Source organism: Orbicella faveolata, unplaced genomic scaffold (assembly GCF_042242905.1).
Source record: "Orbicella faveolata isolate gen_17 unplaced genomic scaffold, um_ofav_v1 contig_47, whole genome shotgun sequence".
Lineage (NCBI taxonomy): Eukaryota > Metazoa > Cnidaria > Anthozoa > Scleractinia > Merulinidae > Orbicella > Orbicella faveolata.
In genome coordinates, this window is record NW_028301577.1 from 28,126,263 (window position 1) to 28,145,598 (window position 19,336).

The window sequence follows — 19,336 nt, forward strand, 5'->3', positions numbered from 1 at the left end:
TTGAACGCTCACTTTAGGGCTTCTGGCCCAAAATAGAGCCCCACTTCACTTTAACACTAAAAGAGTAGCCGAGACTACCTTACGCAAATCGTGATTTTGACCAACTTCGGCTCGATTTCCCCTAAGTTGGGGGATATTTTCCAGTCCCGGGGACTCTAAACTAGCTCCTGATGGCTTTGGTTTGCGGTGAAATAAACACAGGGAAACTTTTTGAACGCTCACTTTCAAGCTCCTGGGGAGGAATAAAGCCTCACTTCACTTTAAGACTGAAACAGTAAGCGAGACCGCCTAACGCGCACCGTGATTTTGACCAACTTCGGCTAAATTTCCCTGAACTTGGGGGATATTTTCCAGTTCCGAAGACTCTTAAGTAACCCCTGATGGCCTTCGTTTGCATTGCAATGGATACAGCAAAACTTTTTGAAGCTCACTTTTGACCTTCTGGACCGAAATATAGCCCCACTTCACTTTAAGACTGAAAGACTAGCCAAGACCGTCTTTCGCGCATCGTGATTTTTACCAACGTCTTCTCCATTTTCCGGAACTTGGGAAATATATTGCAGTCCCGGGGACTCTAAACTAACTCCTGATGGCCTTGGTTTGCAGTGAAATAAACACAGCAAATTTTTTGCAGCGCTCACTTTAGAGCTTCTTGGCCGAAATGGAGCCCTACTTCACTTTAAGACTGAAAGCGTGGCGGAGGCCGCCTTAGGCGCATGGTGATTTTGACCAACTTCGGCTTGAGTTGCCAGAACTTAAAAGATATTTTCCAGTCCCGGGGACTCTAAACTAATTCATGATGGCCTTGGTTTTCAGTGAAATTCAGAGAGGAGAACTTTATGAATGCTCACTTTGGAGCGTCTGGACCGAAATATAGCCCTACTTCACTTTAAGACTGAAAGAGTAGCCGAGACCGCCTTACGCGAATCGTTATTTTGACCAACTTCGTCTCGATTTCGCGGAACTTGGGGGATATTTTCCAGTTCCGGTCACTGTAAACTACTTCCTGAGTGCGTTGCTTTGCAGTGAAATGGGCACAGCATAGCTTTTTGAACGCTCACTTTCGAGCTTCTGGGCCGAAATATACAGCCACGTCACTTTAAGACTCAAAGAGAAGCCGAGACTGCTTTACGCGCATCGTGATTTTGACATACTTCGGCTCGATTTCCCGCAACTTGGGGGATATTTTGATGTCCCGGAGACTGTAAACTATCTCCGGATGTGGCTTGGTTTGCGGTGAAATGGACACAGCAAAACTTTTTGAACTTTCACTTTCGAGCTTCTGAGCCGAAATATAGCACGAGTTCACTTTAAGAATGAAAGAATAGCCGAAACCGCCTTACGCGCATCGTGATTTTGACCAACTTTGGCTCGATTTCCCGGGAAATGGGGAATATTTTCCGGTACCGGGGACTCTAAAGTAACTCCTGATTGCCTTGGTTTGCATTGAAATGGAGAGAGCAAAACTTTTTCAACGCTCCCCTTCGGGCTTCTGAGCCGAAACAGAGCCCCACTTCAGTTTAAGACTGAAAGAGTAGCCGACACCGTCTTACGCGCATCGTGATTTTGACCAACTTCGGCTCGATTTCTCGAAACTTCGGGGATATGTTCAAGTCCCAAGGAATCTAAGCGAACCCCTTATGGCCTTGGTCAGCAGTGAAATGGACGCAGCAAATTTTTTTGAACGCTTCTCTTTCGAAATTCTGGGCCGAAATATAGCCCCACTTCACTTTAAGACTGAAATAGTAGCCGAGAGCGCCTTAGACGCATCGTGATTTTGACCAACGTCGGCTTGAGTTGCCAGAACTTAAGGGATATTTTCCAGTCCCGTGGACTCTAAACTAACTCATGATGGCCTTGGTTTTCAGTTAAATTGAGAGAGCAAAACATTTTGAACGCTCACTTTCGAGCTTCTGGGCCGAAATATACAGCCACATCACTTTAAGACTAAAAGAGTAGCCGAGACTGCTTTACGCGCATCGTGATTTTGACAAAATTCGGCTCGATTTCCCCGAAATTGGGCGATATTTTCCAGTCCCGAGGAGTCTAAACTAACTCCTGATGGCCTTGGTTTGCAGTGAAATGAACACAGCAAAACTTTTTGAACTTTCGCTTTCTAGCTTCTCGGCCGAAATATAGCCCCAGTTCACTTTAAGAATCAAAGATTAGCCGAGAGCGCCTTACGCGCATCGTGATTTTGACAAAATTCGGCTCGATTTCCCCGAACTTGGGCGATATTTTCAAGTCCCGGGGACTCTAAACTAACTCCTGATGGCCTTGGTTTGCAGTGAAATGGACCCAGGAAAACTTTTTGAACCCTCAGTTTCGAGCTTCTGGGTCGAAATACAACCGTACTTCACTTTAAGACTGAAATAGTAGCCGAGACCGCCTTACGAGCATCGTGATTTTGACCAAGTTCAGCTCGATTCCCCGGAACTTGGGGGATATTTTCCAGTCCGGGGGACTTTAAACTAACTCCTGATGGCCTTGGTTTACAGTTAAATGCACAAAGCGTAACTTTTTAAAGGGTCACTTTCGAGCTTCTGGGCCGAAATATAGCCCCACTTTACTTTAAGACTGAAAGAGTAGCCGAGACCGTCTTACGCGCATCGTGATCTTGACCAACTTCGGCTCGATTTCCCAGAGGTTGGCGAATATTTTCAATTCCCGGGAAAGCTAAACTAACTTCCGATGGCCTTAGTTTGCAGTTAAATGGACACAGCAAAACTTTTTGAACGCTATCTTTCGAGCTTATGGCTCGAGATATAGCCCCACTTAACTTTCAGACTGAAAGAGTAGCCGAGACCGCCTTACGCGCATCGTGATTTTGGGATACTTCGGCTCGATTTCCCGCAAATAAGGGGATATTTTACAGTCCCGGCGACTCTAAACTAACTCCTGATGGCCTTGGTTTCCAGTGAAATGGACACAGGAACACTTTTTGAACGCGCACTTTCGAGCTTGCTGGCCGAAATATAGCCCTACTTCTTTTTAAGACTGAAAGAATAGGCGGGAGCGCCTTACGCGCATTGTGATTTTGAGGATCTTCGGCTCGATCTGGCGAAACTTGGGAGATATTTTCCAGTCCCAAATTCTCTAAACTCACTCCTGATTGTCTAAGATGTGAGTGAAATAGAGACAAAAATTTTTGAACCCTTACTTTCGAGCTTCTGGAGTTAAATCTAAGCCCACTTTACCTTAAGACTGAAAGAGTAGCCGAGACCCCCTTAAGCGCATCGTGATTTTGACTAACTTCGGATGGATTTCCCGTAACTTGGGGGATATTTCCAGTTCCTTGGACGCTAAACTAAGTCGTGATGGCCTTGTTTTGATGTAAAATGGACGCAGCAAAACTTTTTAAACACTCAGTTTCGAGCTTCTGGGCCGAAATATTGCCCCACTTCACTTTAAGACTGAAAGAGTAGCCGAGACCGCCATACGCGCGTCGTGATTTTGACCAACTTCGGTTAAATTTCCCAGAACTTGGGGGATGTTTTCCAGTCCCGGGGACTCTAAACTGACCCCCGACGTCCTTGGTCTGCAGTAAAATGGACACAGCAAAACTTTTTGAACGCTCACTTTTGAGCTTCTGGGCCGAAATATAGCTCCACTTCACTTGAAGAGTGAAAGAGTAGCCGAGACCGCCTTACGCCCATCGTAATTTTGACCAACTTCGGCTCGATTGCCCGGAACTTGGGGGATATTTTCCAGTCCCGCGGACTCTAAAGTAACTCCTGATGGCCTTGCTCTGGAGTGAAATGGACACAGCACAACTTTTTGAACGCTCACGTTTGAGCTTCTGGGCCGAAGCATAGCCGTACTTCACTTTAAGACTGAAAGGCTAGCCGAGACCGCCTTACGCGCATCGTGATTTTGACCAACTTTGGCTCGATTTCCCGGGAAATGGGGGATATTTTCCGGTACCGGGGACTATAAACTAACTCCTGATTGCCTTGGTTTGCAGTGAAATGGACACAGCACAACTTTTTGAACGCTTACTTTCGAGCTTCTGGGCGGAAATATTGCCCCAGTACACTTTAAGAATAAAAGAGTAACCGGGACCGCCTTACGCGCATCGTGATTTTGACCAACTTTGGCTCGATTTCCCGAAACTTCGGGGATATATTCAAGTCCCAAGAACTCTAAACTAACCCCTGATGGCCTTGGTCTGCAGTGAAATGGACACAGCAATTTTTTTTTGAACGCTTCTCTTTCGAAATTCTGGGCCGAAATATAGCCCCACTTCACTTTAAGACTGAAATAGTAGCCGAGAGCGCCTTAGACGCATCGTGATTTTGACCAACTTCGGCTTGAGTTGCCAGAACTTAAGGGATATTTTCCAGTCCCGTGGACTCTAAACTAACTCATGATGGCCTTGGTTTTCAGTTAAATTGAGAGGGCAAAACTTTTTGAACGCTCCCTTTTGAGCTTCTGGGCCGAAATATAAAGCCACGTCACTTTAGGACTAAAAGAGTAGCCGAGACTGCTTTACGCGGATCGTGATTTTGACAAACTTCGGCTCGATTTCCCGGGACTTGGGGGATATTTTGATGTCCCGGACACTGTAAAAAATCTGCTGATGTGGCTTGGTTTGCGGTGAAATGGACACAGCAAAACTTTTTCAACTTTCACTTTCTAGCTTCTCGGCCGAAATATAGCCTTAGTTCACTTTAAGACTGAAAGAGTAGGCGAGACCGTCTTACGCGCATCGTGATTTTGAGCAACTTCCGCTCGATTTTCTAGAATTTTGGCGATATCTTCAAGTCCCGGGGACTCTAAACTAACTCCTGATGGCCTTGGTTTGCAGTGAAATGGACGCAGGAAAACTTTTTGAACGCTCAGTTTCGAGCTTCTGGGCCGAAATACAGCCGTATTTCACTTTAAGACTGAAATAGTAGCCGAGACCACCTTACGAGCATCGTGATTTTGACCAAGTTCAGCTCGATTTCCCGGAACTTGGGGGATATTTTCCAGTCCGGGGGACTTTAAACGAAGTCCTGATGGCCTTGGTTTGCAGTTAAATGCAGAAAGCGTAACTTTTTAAAGGGTCACTTTCGAGCTTCTGGGCCGAAATATAGCTACACTTTACTTTAAGACTGAAAGAGTAGCCGAGACCGTCTTACGCGCATTGTGATTTTGACCAACTTCCGTTCGATTTCCCGGAACTTCGGGGATATATTCCAGTCCCGGAGGACTCTAAACTAACTGCTGATGGCCTTGGTTTGCCGTGAAATGGACACAGCACATTTTTTTGAACGCTCACTTTCGAGCTCATGGGTCAAAATATAGCCCCACTTAACTTTAAGACTGAAAGAGTAGCCGAGACCGCCTTACGCGCATCGTGATTTTGGGATACTTCGGCTCGATTTCCCGCAAATAGGGGGATATTTTCCAGTCCCAGGGACTCTAAACTAACTCTTGATGGCCTTGGTTTGCAGTGAAATGGACACAGGAACACTTTTTGAACGCGCACTTTCAAGCTTGCTGGCCGAAATATAGCCCTACTTCTTTTTAAGACTGAAAGAGTAGGCGGGAGCGCCTTACGCGCATTGTGATTTTGAGGATCTTCGGCTCGATCTGGCGAAACTTGGGAGATATTTTCCAGTCCCAAAGTCTGTAAACTCAATCCTAATTGTCTAAGATGTGAGTGAAATAGAGACAAACATTTTTGAACCCTTACTTTCGAGCTTCTGGAGTTAAATCTAAGCCCACTTTACCTTAAGACTGAAAGAGTAGCCAAGACCCCCTTAAGCGCATCGTGATTTTGACTAACTTCGGGTGGATTTCCCGTAACTTGGGGGATATTTCCAGTCCCTTGGACGCTAAACTAAGTCGTGATGGCCTTGTTTTGCAGTGAAATGGACACAGCAAAACTTTTGAAACACTCAGTTTCGAGCTTCTGGGCCGAAATATTGCCCCACTTCACTTTAGGACTGAAAGAGTAGCCGAAACCGCCATACGGGCGTCGTGATTTTGACCAACTTCGGCTAAATTTCCCGGAACTTGGGGGATATTTTCCAGTCCCGGGGACCCTAAACTGACCCCTGACGTCCTTGGTCTGCAGCAAAATGGACACAGCAAAGCTTTTTGAATGCTCACTTTCGAGCTTGTGGGCCGAAATATAGCCATACTTCACTTTAAGACTGAAACAGTAGCCGAGACCACTTTTCGCGCATCGTGATTTTTATCATTTTCGGCTCGATTTCCCGGAACTTGCGAAATATTTTCCAGTCCCGGGGACTCTAAACTAACTCGTGCTGTTCTTGGTTTGCAGTGAAACGGAAACAGAAAAAGTTTTTGAACGCATACTTTCGAGCTTCTGGACCGAAATAGAACCCCACTTCACTTGAAGACTGAAAGAGTAGCCGAGACCACCTTACGTGCATCGTAATTTTGATCAACTTCGGCTCGATTTGCCGGAACTAAGGGGATATATTCCAGTTCTGAGGACTCTAAACTAATTCCTGATGGCCTTGGTTTGCAGTAAAATGGACCCAGCAAAACTTTTTGAACGCTCAATTTCGAGCTTCTGGGCCAAAATATAGCCCCCCATTACTTTAACACTGAAAGAGTAGCCGAGACCGCCTTACGCGCATCGTGATTTTGACAAACTTCGGGTTGATTTCCCGGAACTTGGGGGATATTTTCCAGTCCCGGGAACTCTCAACTAACTCCTGCTTGTCTTGGTTTGCAGTGAAATGGACACAGCGAAAGTTTTTGAACGCTCACTCTCGAGCTTCTGGGCCGAAGTAGAGCCCCGTTTTACTTAAAGAGTAGGCGAGACCGTCTTGAGCGAATCGTGATTTTGACCAATTTCGCGTTTATTTCCCGAATCTTTGGGGATATATTCCAGTCAAAGGGACTCTAAAGTAACTCCTGATGGCCTTGGTTTTCAGTTAAATGGACAGAGCACAACTTTGGAGCTTCTGGGCAGAAATATAGCCTCACTTTACTTTAAGACTGAAAGAGTAGATGAGACCGCCTTACGCGCATCGTAATTTTGACGAACTTCGAATGGATTTCCCAGAACTTGGGGGATATTTTGCAGTCCCTTGGACGCTAAACTAAGTCGCGATGGCCTTGTTTTGAATTAAACTGGACACAACAAAACTTTTTGAACGCTCACTTTCTAGCTTGTGGGCCGAAATATAGCCACACTTCACTTTAGGACTGACACAGTAGCCGAGACCACGTTACGCGCATCATGAATTTGATCAACTTCGGCTTGATTTCCCGGGACTTGGGGGATATTCTCCAGTCCCAGGGACTGTAAACTAACTTCTGATGGCCTTGGTTTGCACTGAAAGTGACAGAGCAAAACTTTTTAAACACTCACTTTCGAGCTTCTGGGCCGAAATATTGCCCCACATCACTTTAAGACGGAAAGAGTAGATGAGACCACCTTACGCGCATCGTGATTTTGACCAACTTCGGCTCGATTTACCGTAACTTGGGGGATATTTTCCAGTCCCGAAGACTCTTAAGTAACCCCTGATGGCCTTGGTTTCCATTGAAATGGATACAGCAAAACTTTTTGAACGCTCACTTTTGAGCTTCTGGGCCGAAATATAGCCCCACTTCACTTTAACACTGAAAGAGTAGCCGAGACCGTCTTACGCGCATCGTGATTTTGACCAACGTCTTCTCGATTTTCCGGAAATTGGGAAATACATCCCACTCCCGGGGACTCTAAACTAACTCCTGATAGCCTTGGTTTGCAGTGAAATAGACAGTAATTTTTTTTGAGCTTTGAGCTTGTGGGCCGAAATAGAGCCCCACTTCACTTTAAGACTGAAGGAGTAGCCGAGACCACCTTACGCACATCGTTATTTTGAGCAACTTCGGCTCGATTTACCGGAACTTGGGGGATATTTTCCAGTCCCGAGGACTCTTAAGGAACCCCTAATGGCCTTGGTTTGCATTAAAATGGATACAGCAAAACTTTTTGAACGCTCACTTTTGAGCTTCTGGGCCGAAATATGGCCCCACTTCACTTTAAGACTGAAAGAGTAGCCGAGACCGTCTTACGCGCATGGTGATTTTGACCAACTTTGGGTCGGTTTCCCGGAACTTGGGGGATATATTCCATATCCGCGGGCTTTAAACTAACTCCTGAAGGCCTTGGTTTTCAGTGAAATGGACAAAGGAAAGCTTTTTGAACACTCTCTTTGTAGCTTCTGGGCCGAAATGGAATCCCACTTCACTTTCAGACTGAAATAGTAGCCGAGACCGCCTCACGCGCATCGTGAGTTAGACCAAGTTCAGCTTGATTTCACGCAACTTTTGGGATATTTTCCAGTCCGGGGGACTCTAAACAAACTCCGGATGGCCTTGGTTTGCACTGAAATGTGCACAGCATAACTTTTTGAACGCCCACTTTGGAGCTTCTGGGCCGAAATATATCCCCACTTCACTTAAGACTGAAAGAGTAGCCGAGATCGCCTTACGCGCATCGTGATTTTGACCATTTTCGGATCGATTTCTGGGAACTTGGGGGATATTTTCCAGTCCCGGGGACTCTAAACTAACTCCTGATCGCCTTGCTTTGCATTGAAACGGACAGAGCAAAACTTTTTGAACGCTCACTTTCGAGCTTGTGGGCCGAAACATAGCTGCACTTGACTTTAAGACTGAAACAGTAGCCGAGACCGTATTTCGCGCATCGTGATTTTGATCAACTTTGGCTCCCTTTCCCAGAACTTGGGGAATATTTTCCAGTCCCGGGGACCCTAAACTAACTTTTGATAGCTTTGGTTTGCAGTGAAATGCACACAGCAAAACTTTTTGAACGCTCACTTTCGGGCTTCTGGCCCAAAATATAGCCCCACTTCACTTTAAGACTGAAAGAGTAGCCGAGACCCCTTTAGGGGCATCGTGATTTTGGCCAACCTCGGCTCAATTTCCCGGACCTTGGGGCATATTTTCTTGTCCCGGGGACGCTAAACTAACTCCTGATGGCCTTGGTTTGCAGTGAAATGAACACAGGAAAACTTTTTGAACGCTCACTTTAGGGCTTCTGGCCCAAAATAGAGCCCCACTTCACTTTAACACTAAAAGAGTAGCCGAGACTACCTTACGCAAATCGTGATTTTGACCAACTTCGGCTCGATTTCCCCTAAGTTGGGGGATATTTTCCAGTCCCGGGGACTCTAAACTAGCTCCTGATGGCTTTGGTTTGCGGTGAAATAAACACAGGGAAACTTTTTGAACGCTCACTTTCAAGCTCCTGGGGAGGAATAAAGCCTCACTTCACTTTAAGACTGAAACAGTAAGCGAGACCGCCTAACGCGCACCGTGATTTTGACCAACTTCGGCTAAATTTCCCTGAACTTGGGGGATATTTTCCAGTTCCGAAGACTCTTAAGTAACCCCTGATGGCCTTCGTTTGCATTGCAATGGATACAGCAAAACTTTTTGAAGCTCACTTTTGACCTTCTGGACCGAAATATAGCCCCACTTCACTTTAAGACTGAAAGACTAGCCAAGACCGTCTTTCGCGCATCGTGATTTTTACCAACGTCTTCTCCATTTTCCGGAACTTGGGAAATATATTGCAGTCCCGGGGACTCTAAACTAACTCCTGATGGCCTTGGTTTGCAGTGAAATAAACACAGCAAATTTTTTGCAGCGCTCACTTTAGAGCTTCTTGGCCGAAATGGAGCCCTACTTCACTTTAAGACTGAAAGCGTGGCGGAGGCCGCCTTAGGCGCATGGTGATTTTGACCAACTTCGGCTTGAGTTGCCAGAACTTAAAAGATATTTTCCAGTCCCGGGGACTCTAAACTAATTCATGATGGCCTTGGTTTTCAGTGAAATTCAGAGAGGAGAACTTTATGAATGCTCACTTTGGAGCGTCTGGACCGAAATATAGCCCTACTTCACTTTAAGACTGAAAGAGTAGCCGAGACCGCCTTACGCGAATCGTTATTTTGACCAACTTCGTCTCGATTTCGCGGAACTTGGGGGATATTTTCCAGTTCCGGTCACTGTAAACTACTTCCTGAGTGCGTTGCTTTGCAGTGAAATGGGCACAGCATAGCTTTTTGAACGCTCACTTTCGAGCTTCTGGGCCGAAATATACAGCCACGTCACTTTAAGACTCAAAGAGAAGCCGAGACTGCTTTACGCGCATCGTGATTTTGACATACTTCGGCTCGATTTCCCGCAACTTGGGGGATATTTTGATGTCCCGGAGACTGTAAACTATCTCCGGATGTGGCTTGGTTTGCGGTGAAATGGACACAGCAAAACTTTTTGAACTTTCACTTTCGAGCTTCTGAGCCGAAATATAGCACGAGTTCACTTTAAGAATGAAAGAATAGCCGAAACCGCCTTACGCGCATCGTGATTTTGACCAACTTTGGCTCGATTTCCCGGGAAATGGGGAATATTTTCCGGTACCGGGGACTCTAAAGTAACTCCTGATTGCCTTGGTTTGCATTGAAATGGAGAGAGCAAAACTTTTTCAACGCTCCCCTTCGGGCTTCTGAGCCGAAACAGAGCCCCACTTCAGTTTAAGACTGAAAGAGTAGCCGACACCGTCTTACGCGCATCGTGATTTTGACCAACTTCGGCTCGATTTCTCGAAACTTCGGGGATATGTTCAAGTCCCAAGGAATCTAAGCGAACCCCTTATGGCCTTGGTCAGCAGTGAAATGGACGCAGCAAATTTTTTTGAACGCTTCTCTTTCGAAATTCTGGGCCGAAATATAGCCCCACTTCACTTTAAGACTGAAATAGTAGCCGAGAGCGCCTTAGACGCATCGTGATTTTGACCAACGTCGGCTTGAGTTGCCAGAACTTAAGGGATATTTTCCAGTCCCGTGGACTCTAAACTAACTCATGATGGCCTTGGTTTTCAGTTAAATTGAGAGAGCAAAACATTTTGAACGCTCACTTTCGAGCTTCTGGGCCGAAATATACAGCCACATCACTTTAAGACTAAAAGAGTAGCCGAGACTGCTTTACGCGCATCGTGATTTTGACAAAATTCGGCTCGATTTCCCCGAAATTGGGCGATATTTTCCAGTCCCGAGGAGTCTAAACTAACTCCTGATGGCCTTGGTTTGCAGTGAAATGAACACAGCAAAACTTTTTGAACTTTCGCTTTCTAGCTTCTCGGCCGAAATATAGCCCCAGTTCACTTTAAGAATCAAAGATTAGCCGAGAGCGCCTTACGCGCATCGTGATTTTGACAAAATTCGGCTCGATTTCCCCGAACTTGGGCGATATTTTCAAGTCCCGGGGACTCTAAACTAACTCCTGATGGCCTTGGTTTGCAGTGAAATGGACCCAGGAAAACTTTTTGAACCCTCAGTTTCGAGCTTCTGGGTCGAAATACAACCGTACTTCACTTTAAGACTGAAATAGTAGCCGAGACCGCCTTACGAGCATCGTGATTTTGACCAAGTTCAGCTCGATTCCCCGGAACTTGGGGGATATTTTCCAGTCCGGGGGACTTTAAACTAACTCCTGATGGCCTTGGTTTACAGTTAAATGCACAAAGCGTAACTTTTTAAAGGGTCACTTTCGAGCTTCTGGGCCGAAATATAGCCCCACTTTACTTTAAGACTGAAAGAGTAGCCGAGACCGTCTTACGCGCATCGTGATCTTGACCAACTTCGGCTCGATTTCCCAGAGGTTGGCGAATATTTTCAATTCCCGGGAAAGCTAAACTAACTTCCGATGGCCTTAGTTTGCAGTTAAATGGACACAGCAAAACTTTTTGAACGCTATCTTTCGAGCTTATGGCTCGAGATATAGCCCCACTTAACTTTCAGACTGAAAGAGTAGCCGAGACCGCCTTACGCGCATCGTGATTTTGGGATACTTCGGCTCGATTTCCCGCAAATAAGGGGATATTTTACAGTCCCGGCGACTCTAAACTAACTCCTGATGGCCTTGGTTTCCAGTGAAATGGACACAGGAACACTTTTTGAACGCGCACTTTCGAGCTTGCTGGCCGAAATATAGCCCTACTTCTTTTTAAGACTGAAAGAATAGGCGGGAGCGCCTTACGCGCATTGTGATTTTGAGGATCTTCGGCTCGATCTGGCGAAACTTGGGAGATATTTTCCAGTCCCAAATTCTCTAAACTCACTCCTGATTGTCTAAGATGTGAGTGAAATAGAGACAAAAATTTTTGAACCCTTACTTTCGAGCTTCTGGAGTTAAATCTAAGCCCACTTTACCTTAAGACTGAAAGAGTAGCCGAGACCCCCTTAAGCGCATCGTGATTTTGACTAACTTCGGATGGATTTCCCGTAACTTGGGGGATATTTCCAGTTCCTTGGACGCTAAACTAAGTCGTGATGGCCTTGTTTTGATGTAAAATGGACGCAGCAAAACTTTTTAAACACTCAGTTTCGAGCTTCTGGGCCGAAATATTGCCCCACTTCACTTTAAGACTGAAAGAGTAGCCGAGACCGCCATACGCGCGTCGTGATTTTGACCAACTTCGGTTAAATTTCCCAGAACTTGGGGGATGTTTTCCAGTCCCGGGGACTCTAAACTGACCCCCGACGTCCTTGGTCTGCAGTAAAATGGACACAGCAAAACTTTTTGAACGCTCACTTTTGAGCTTCTGGGCCGAAATATAGCTCCACTTCACTTGAAGAGTGAAAGAGTAGCCGAGACCGCCTTACGCCCATCGTAATTTTGACCAACTTCGGCTCGATTGCCCGGAACTTGGGGGATATTTTCCAGTCCCGCGGACTCTAAAGTAACTCCTGATGGCCTTGCTCTGGAGTGAAATGGACACAGCACAACTTTTTGAACGCTCACGTTTGAGCTTCTGGGCCGAAGCATAGCCGTACTTCACTTTAAGACTGAAAGGCTAGCCGAGACCGCCTTACGCGCATCGTGATTTTGACCAACTTTGGCTCGATTTCCCGGGAAATGGGGGATATTTTCCGGTACCGGGGACTATAAACTAACTCCTGATTGCCTTGGTTTGCAGTGAAATGGACACAGCACAACTTTTTGAACGCTTACTTTCGAGCTTCTGGGCGGAAATATTGCCCCAGTACACTTTAAGAATAAAAGAGTAACCGGGACCGCCTTACGCGCATCGTGATTTTGACCAACTTTGGCTCGATTTCCCGAAACTTCGGGGATATATTCAAGTCCCAAGAACTCTAAACTAACCCCTGATGGCCTTGGTCTGCAGTGAAATGGACACAGCAATTTTTTTTTGAACGCTTCTCTTTCGAAATTCTGGGCCGAAATATAGCCCCACTTCACTTTAAGACTGAAAGGCTAGCCGAGACCGCGTTACGCGCATCGTGATTTTGGGCTACTTCGGCTCGATTTCCGGAAGTTGGGAGATAATTCCTAGTCCCGGGAACTCTAAACTAATTCCTAATTGGTTTTCAGTGAAATGGACACAGCCAAACTCTTTGAACGTTCACTTTCCAGCTTCTGGGCCGAAATATAACCCCACTTCACTTTGAGACTGAAAGAGTAGCCGGGACCGCCTTACGCGCATGGTAATTTTGTCGAACTTCGGCTTGATTTCCTGCGACTTGGGGGATATTTTCCATTCCCGGAAGCTCTAAACTAACTCCTGAATGCCTTGGTTTTTAGTGAAATGGACACAGGTAAAAGGGGTGCACGCTAGGTTTCCAGGTTGTAGCCCGAAATATAGCCCCACTTTATTTTAAGACTGAAAGTGTACACGAAACCGCTTTAAGCGCATCGAAATTTTTAGCCACTATGGCTCGATCTGCCAAAACTTGGGGGATATTTTCCAGTCCCGGGGACTCTACCCTAACTCTTGATGGCCTTAGTTTTTAGTCAAATGGTCACAGGTAATAGGAGCGCACGCTCGGTGTCGAGCTTCTAGGCCGAAATGTAGCCCCAGTTCATTTTAAGACTGAAAGAGTAAACGAAACTGCCGTACGCTTATCGTAATTTTAAGAAAGTATGGCTCAATTTGCCGAAACTTGGAGGATAGCTTCCTGTCTCGAGGATTCTAAACTATCTCCTGATGGACTTAGTTCTTAGTGAAATGGACACAGGTAAAAGGAGAGCACGCTCGGTGTCGAGCTTGTAGAACCGAAATATAGCCCCACTTCATTTTCGGAGTAAACGAGTAGCCGAGACCGCCTTACGCGCATCGTGATTTTGAGCATCTTTGGCTCGATTTGCCGGAATTCGGGGAATATTTTCCAGTCCCGAGGACTCTATGCTAACTCCTGATGAACTTAGTTTTCAGTGATATGTACACAGGCAAAAGGAGCGCACGCTCGGTGTTGAGCTTGTCGGCCGAAATATAGCCCCACTTCATTTTAAGACTGAAAGAGTAGCCGAGACCGCCTTACGCGCATCGTGATTTTGAGCAACTTTGGCTCGATCTGCCAGAATTTGGGGAATATTTTCCAGTCCCAAGGACTCTAAACTAACTCCTGATGGCCTAAGATGTCAGTGAAATGGACACAGGTAAAATTAGCGCACGCCCCGTCTCGAGCTTCTAGGTCGAAATATAGCGCCCCTTAATTTTAAGACTGAAAGAGTAGCCGAGACCGCCTTACGCGCATCGTGATTTTGGGCCACTTTTGCTTGATTTCCCGGAAGTTGTCGAATAATTTACAGTCCCGGGGATGCTAAACTAACTCCCGATGACCTTGGTTTGCAGTTTAATGAACACAGCAAAACATTCTGAACGCTCACCTTCGAGCTTCAGGGCCGAAATAGAGCCCTACTTAAATTTAAGACTGAAAGAATAGCCGAGAGCCCGTTACGAGCATCGTAATTTTCATGTCCCGGGAACTCTATACTAACTCCTGATGGCCTTGGTTTGCAATGAAATGGACACAGGAAAACTTTTTGAACGCTCACTTTCAAGCTTGTGGGCCTAAAAATAGCCACACTTCACGTTAAGACTGAAACAGTAGCCGAGACCGCGTTACGCGCATCGTGATTTTGATCAACTTCTGCTCGCTTTCCTGGAACTTGGGTAATATTTGCAGTCCTGGGGACTCTAAACTAACTCCTGATGGCCATGGTTTGCAGTGAAATTCACACAGCACAAGTTTTTGAACGCACACTTTCGAGCTTCTAGGCCGAAATATAATCCAACATCACCTACGACTTAAAGAGTAGCCGAGACCGGCGTGCGCGCATCGTGATTTTGATCAACTTCGGGTCGATATTCCGGAACTTGGGCGATATTTTCCAGTCCCAGGAGCTCTAAACTAACTCTTGATGGCATTGGTTTGCAGTGAAATGGAGACAGCAAAACTTTTTGAACGCTCACCTTCAAGCTTCTGGGCCGAAATATAGCCCACTTTACTTTAATACTGAAAAAGTAGCCGAGACCGCCTTACGCGCATCGTGATTTTGACAAACTTCGGGTGGATTTCCCGGAACTTGGGGGATATTTTGCAGTCCCTTGGACGCTAAACTAGGTGCCGATGGCCTTGTTTTGCAGTGAAATGGACACAGCAAAGCTTTTTGAACACTCACTTTCGAGGTTGTGGGCCGAAATATAGCCATACTTCACTTTAAGACTGAAACAGTAGCCGAGACCACGTTTCGCGCATCGTGATTTTTATCATTTTCGGCTCGATTTCCCGGAACTTGCGAAATATTTTCCAGTCCTGGGGACTCTAAACTAACTCGTGCTGGTCTTGGTTTGCAGTGAAACGGAAACAGAAAAAGTTTTTGAACGCATACTTTCGAGCTTCTGGACCGAAATAGAACCCCACTTCACTTGAAGACTGAAAGAGTAGCCGAGACCGCCTTACGTGCATCGTGATTTTGAGCAACTTCGGCTGGATTTGCCGGAACTAAGGGGATATATTCCAGTTCTGAGGACTCTAAACTAATTCCTGATTGCCTTGGTTTGCAGTAAAATGGACCCAGCAAAACTTTTTGAACGCTCAATTTCGAGCTTCTGGGCCAAAATATAGCATATAACACTGTCATAGTGTTATGCGCGCTAAGATGGCTGCCGGTGTCGTTCACGTTCTCTTGATTTATTTTATATTTCTAGCCTATTCTGATGATTTTTCGCCCTATGGATGGACTCACTCTGGTTTTAACCACTTCTGCTTCGAAGATATCCATGGATGTTTCTCCGATGGTTTTCTTCCTGGCAATTTTAGACGTGAATTTAGCCTGGTTGGATCTCACGTGGTTATAAGACGGCAAGAGCTCAGTAGTCTTGAAGTGTTTCAACCATGCTCAAAACAGGCTAAGCATGGGTCTACCTGTTTAGTTCTTCCCTCGAAACCTTTTGTCATGGATTTGACAGTGCAGTTGATATATCTTCAAATCCAGGACCTGAATCTAACCAAGAAATTACCTCAAGGTCGGTTGGATTATATCATCATTCATTTCGGTCGCCACAACTTATTACATATTCAAGAGGTGAGTTGTTATCAGTGCGGCGTTTTTCGCCGGCTCGTTTGCCTTTTCATCTGGTTTCGGTCTTAAAGGATTTCAGTTTGCTTCGGACAAGAGGATGTAGAGCAGGTGTATGGGCGAAGTCACGAACGAGGCAGAGGAGCATAAGGACGGTTGTTTCAAATCGAAATGATCGTTTTTCGAAATTTGCATCTTTGCTTAATCGCGACAATCTCGTGAAGGTGCAGATCTCACAAGTTGCTAACACCCAGGATACTTCTCACGCGATCAACTTTTGTTTGCTCAATTCCAGGTCAATAAGGAATAAATCTAGCGTACTGAAAGACTTTCTTGTTGACAAGGATATTGATCTTCTTGCTTTGACGGAGACGTGGCTCAGACCTGGAAATATTGATTGTGTTGAGATTGGTGATTTATGTCCCACTGGTTATGATTTTATCCACATTCCACGGGAATCGAGAGGTGGTGGTGTCGGCTTGCTTTTCAAAGAAAGTATGGATATTAAATGCAAAAATAGTGAGTGGAACACTTCCTTCCAGTCGTTCGAAGTCTTGGATGTTCGTTTCAAGAGCTCAAAGATGATCAGGATGATAATTATTTACCGCCCACCGTCATCTGTGCCATTTTATCATGAATTTTCTCTCCTGCTTGAGGAATTAGCCACAGCATCAGGCGAGCTTTTAATTGTCGGTGATTTTAATCTACATGTGGATTCTTCGCATGATGTCAACGCATTGCATTTTTGTGACCTAATAGCATCTTTCGATCTGAAACAATGGGTGACTACGCCGACTCACACAAGTGGTCATATCTTGGATTTAATCATTACTAGAAATCAGTGTAAACTTATAGACAATGTTATGGTTCATGACCCTTTGATTTCTGATCATTACGCTATTTTTATGCATTTATTATTGCACAAACCACAATTTCCAACAAGAACTATTCGCCACCGGAAGCTGCGTTCGATTGATTATGCTGAATTCAATGACACTATCATGAATTCGTCCTTGTTTGACGAATCACAGCGTGATTTGGATTCGTTAGTTGATTCCTATCATCGGGTCTTGAAGTCCACCCTTGATGTTTATGCCCCCGAAAGGACCCGTGAGGTAGTTCTTCGTCCTTGTGCGTCTTGGTATTCAACTGACATTAGTGTTCAAAAGAACATAAGGAGGAAGCTCGAACGTAACTGGCGACGTACAAGATTACCTGCAGATAGAGAACGGTATGTGTTTCAGAACAGTGTTGTTAATGACATGATTGCCTCCGCGAAGCACACATTTTATTCATCAGTGATCCAGGAAAACTCAGGGAACTCTGGACTTCTGTTTAAGACAATAGAGAAGCTTCTGCACTCCAATCCAGTCCAGCGTTATCCATCTGGGCCTAATAACTGTTCTCTGTCCGAATCATTCGTTGAATATTTTAGTGACAAAATTGTTAAAATCCGCAATGATCTTGACAAAGTTGATGGAACTCTGAATGACGGTCAAGTTACTTCATGCAATGCTGAGTCTGAAAGCTGTCTAGCTGGTCAGCTGCTAAGTGAATTTAAACTGGTCACTGAGGAGGTCGTATCTGGCTTTGTGAATCACCTGTCTTCAAAGTCCTGTACACTTGATCCAATTCCATCCTCAGTGTTCAAAGAGTGCCGTCATTATCTGCTTCCAATGATCACTCGTATAGTTAACTTGTCTCTTACAAGTGGCCAAGTACCTGATAGATTCAAGGTTGCCATGTTGAAGCCGTTGTTGAAAAAGAGTGGAGCTGATCATGAACTATTTTCGAACTTTCGTGCTGTCTCGAATTTATATTTTCTATCCAAAGTTACGGAGAAAGCAGTTGCAGCACAATTAATGGACCACCTTAATGATAATGAAGGCTTATTAGAAGAATTTCAGTCGGCATATAAATCTCATCACAGTACAGAGACTGCGCTTGTGAGAGTTCAAAATGATATTTTGAAGGCTATTGACAATAACAGATCGGTTATATTACTATTGCTCGATTTATCGGCTGCGTTTGATACTGTCGATCATTCGATTTTGTTATCTAGACTACAGAATCGCTTTGGTATTAGGAACACTGCTCTTAATTGGTTTCATTCGTATCTTCACTCACGCGAACAGTTTGTTTCTGTCAATGGAATTGAATCGTCAAAGAAGAATTTACCCTACGGGGTACCACAGGGTTCTGTACTGGGACCCTTGTTGTATTCCCTTTATACAAGTCCGCTGGGTGACATAGCCAGAAAGCATAGCATACCATTTCATCTCTATGCAGATGACACACAGTTGTACTTGTCGTTTACGTCCAATTGCCCTAATCATCTATCAAGCTCAAAGATGGCAGTAGAATTATGTGTTAAGGACATTGGGGACTGGATGCTGCGCAACAAACTTAAGTTAAATCGGGATAAGACTGAACTTTTGGTTATTAGTTCTAAATATCGTCCACGACCACCCCTCGACTATATACGAGTTGGTGATGAAGTAATCAAGTCTAGTAAACAGGCCAGGAATTTAGGAGTTGCATTCGATCAATGTTTGGATTTCAAAGAACACGTTAAAATAACCTGCAAGAGCGCATTTTTCCGCATTCGTAGTATAGCTAAAATTAGGCGATACCTATCCCAGAGTACTACTGAGACCATTGTTCACGCTTACATAACATCGCGTTTGGACTATTGTAACGCCCTACTGTACGGTCTCCCAAAGTATCTGATTAATAGACTTCAGCTTGTACAGAACTCAGCAGCTCGCCTTGTTACCTTGACTAGAAGGCAGGAACACATCACACCGATACTAAGGAGTTTACATTGGTTGCCAGTTCATTTTAGGATTATTTTAAAAATATTTTTGTTAACTTACAAAGCTCTGAATGGACTGGCCCCTGATTACATTAGAGACCTACTGCGATTTAACATTTCTGGTCGGACACTACGATCTTCAAACAACAGGTTGCT

At 45.1% G+C, this 19,336-nt stretch overlaps 1 protein-coding gene across 1 annotated transcript; it reads left to right on the forward strand.

The window, feature by feature from the left end:
* Positions 1-15,945: 15,945 nt before the first annotated feature.
* On the forward strand, positions 15,946-18,726 carry LOC149097800 (uncharacterized). The gene is made up of 3 exons (XM_089280424.1): positions 15,946-16,316; positions 16,661-18,083; positions 18,655-18,726. Exons 1-3 carry the CDS (start codon positions 15,946-15,948, stop codon positions 18,724-18,726), a joined length of 1,866 nt encoding a protein of 621 aa, XP_089136550.1.
* The last annotated feature ends 610 nt before the right edge of the window (positions 18,727-19,336 follow it).

Excerpts from the sequence above, each read along its gene's own strand:
- LOC149097800 (XM_089280424.1), top strand. The coding sequence starts at position 15,946 with ATGGCTGCCGGTGTCGTTCACGTTCTCTTGATTTATTTTATATTTCTA. Across the intron at positions 16,317-16,660 it reads AAGAAATTACCTCAAGGTCG|GTCAATAAGGAATAAATCTA; the intron begins GTTGGATTATAT and ends GCTCAATTCCAG. Across the intron at positions 18,084-18,654 it reads TGTCTCTTACAAGTGGCCAA|ATGACACACAGTTGTACTTG; the intron begins GTACCTGATAGA and ends ATCTCTATGCAG.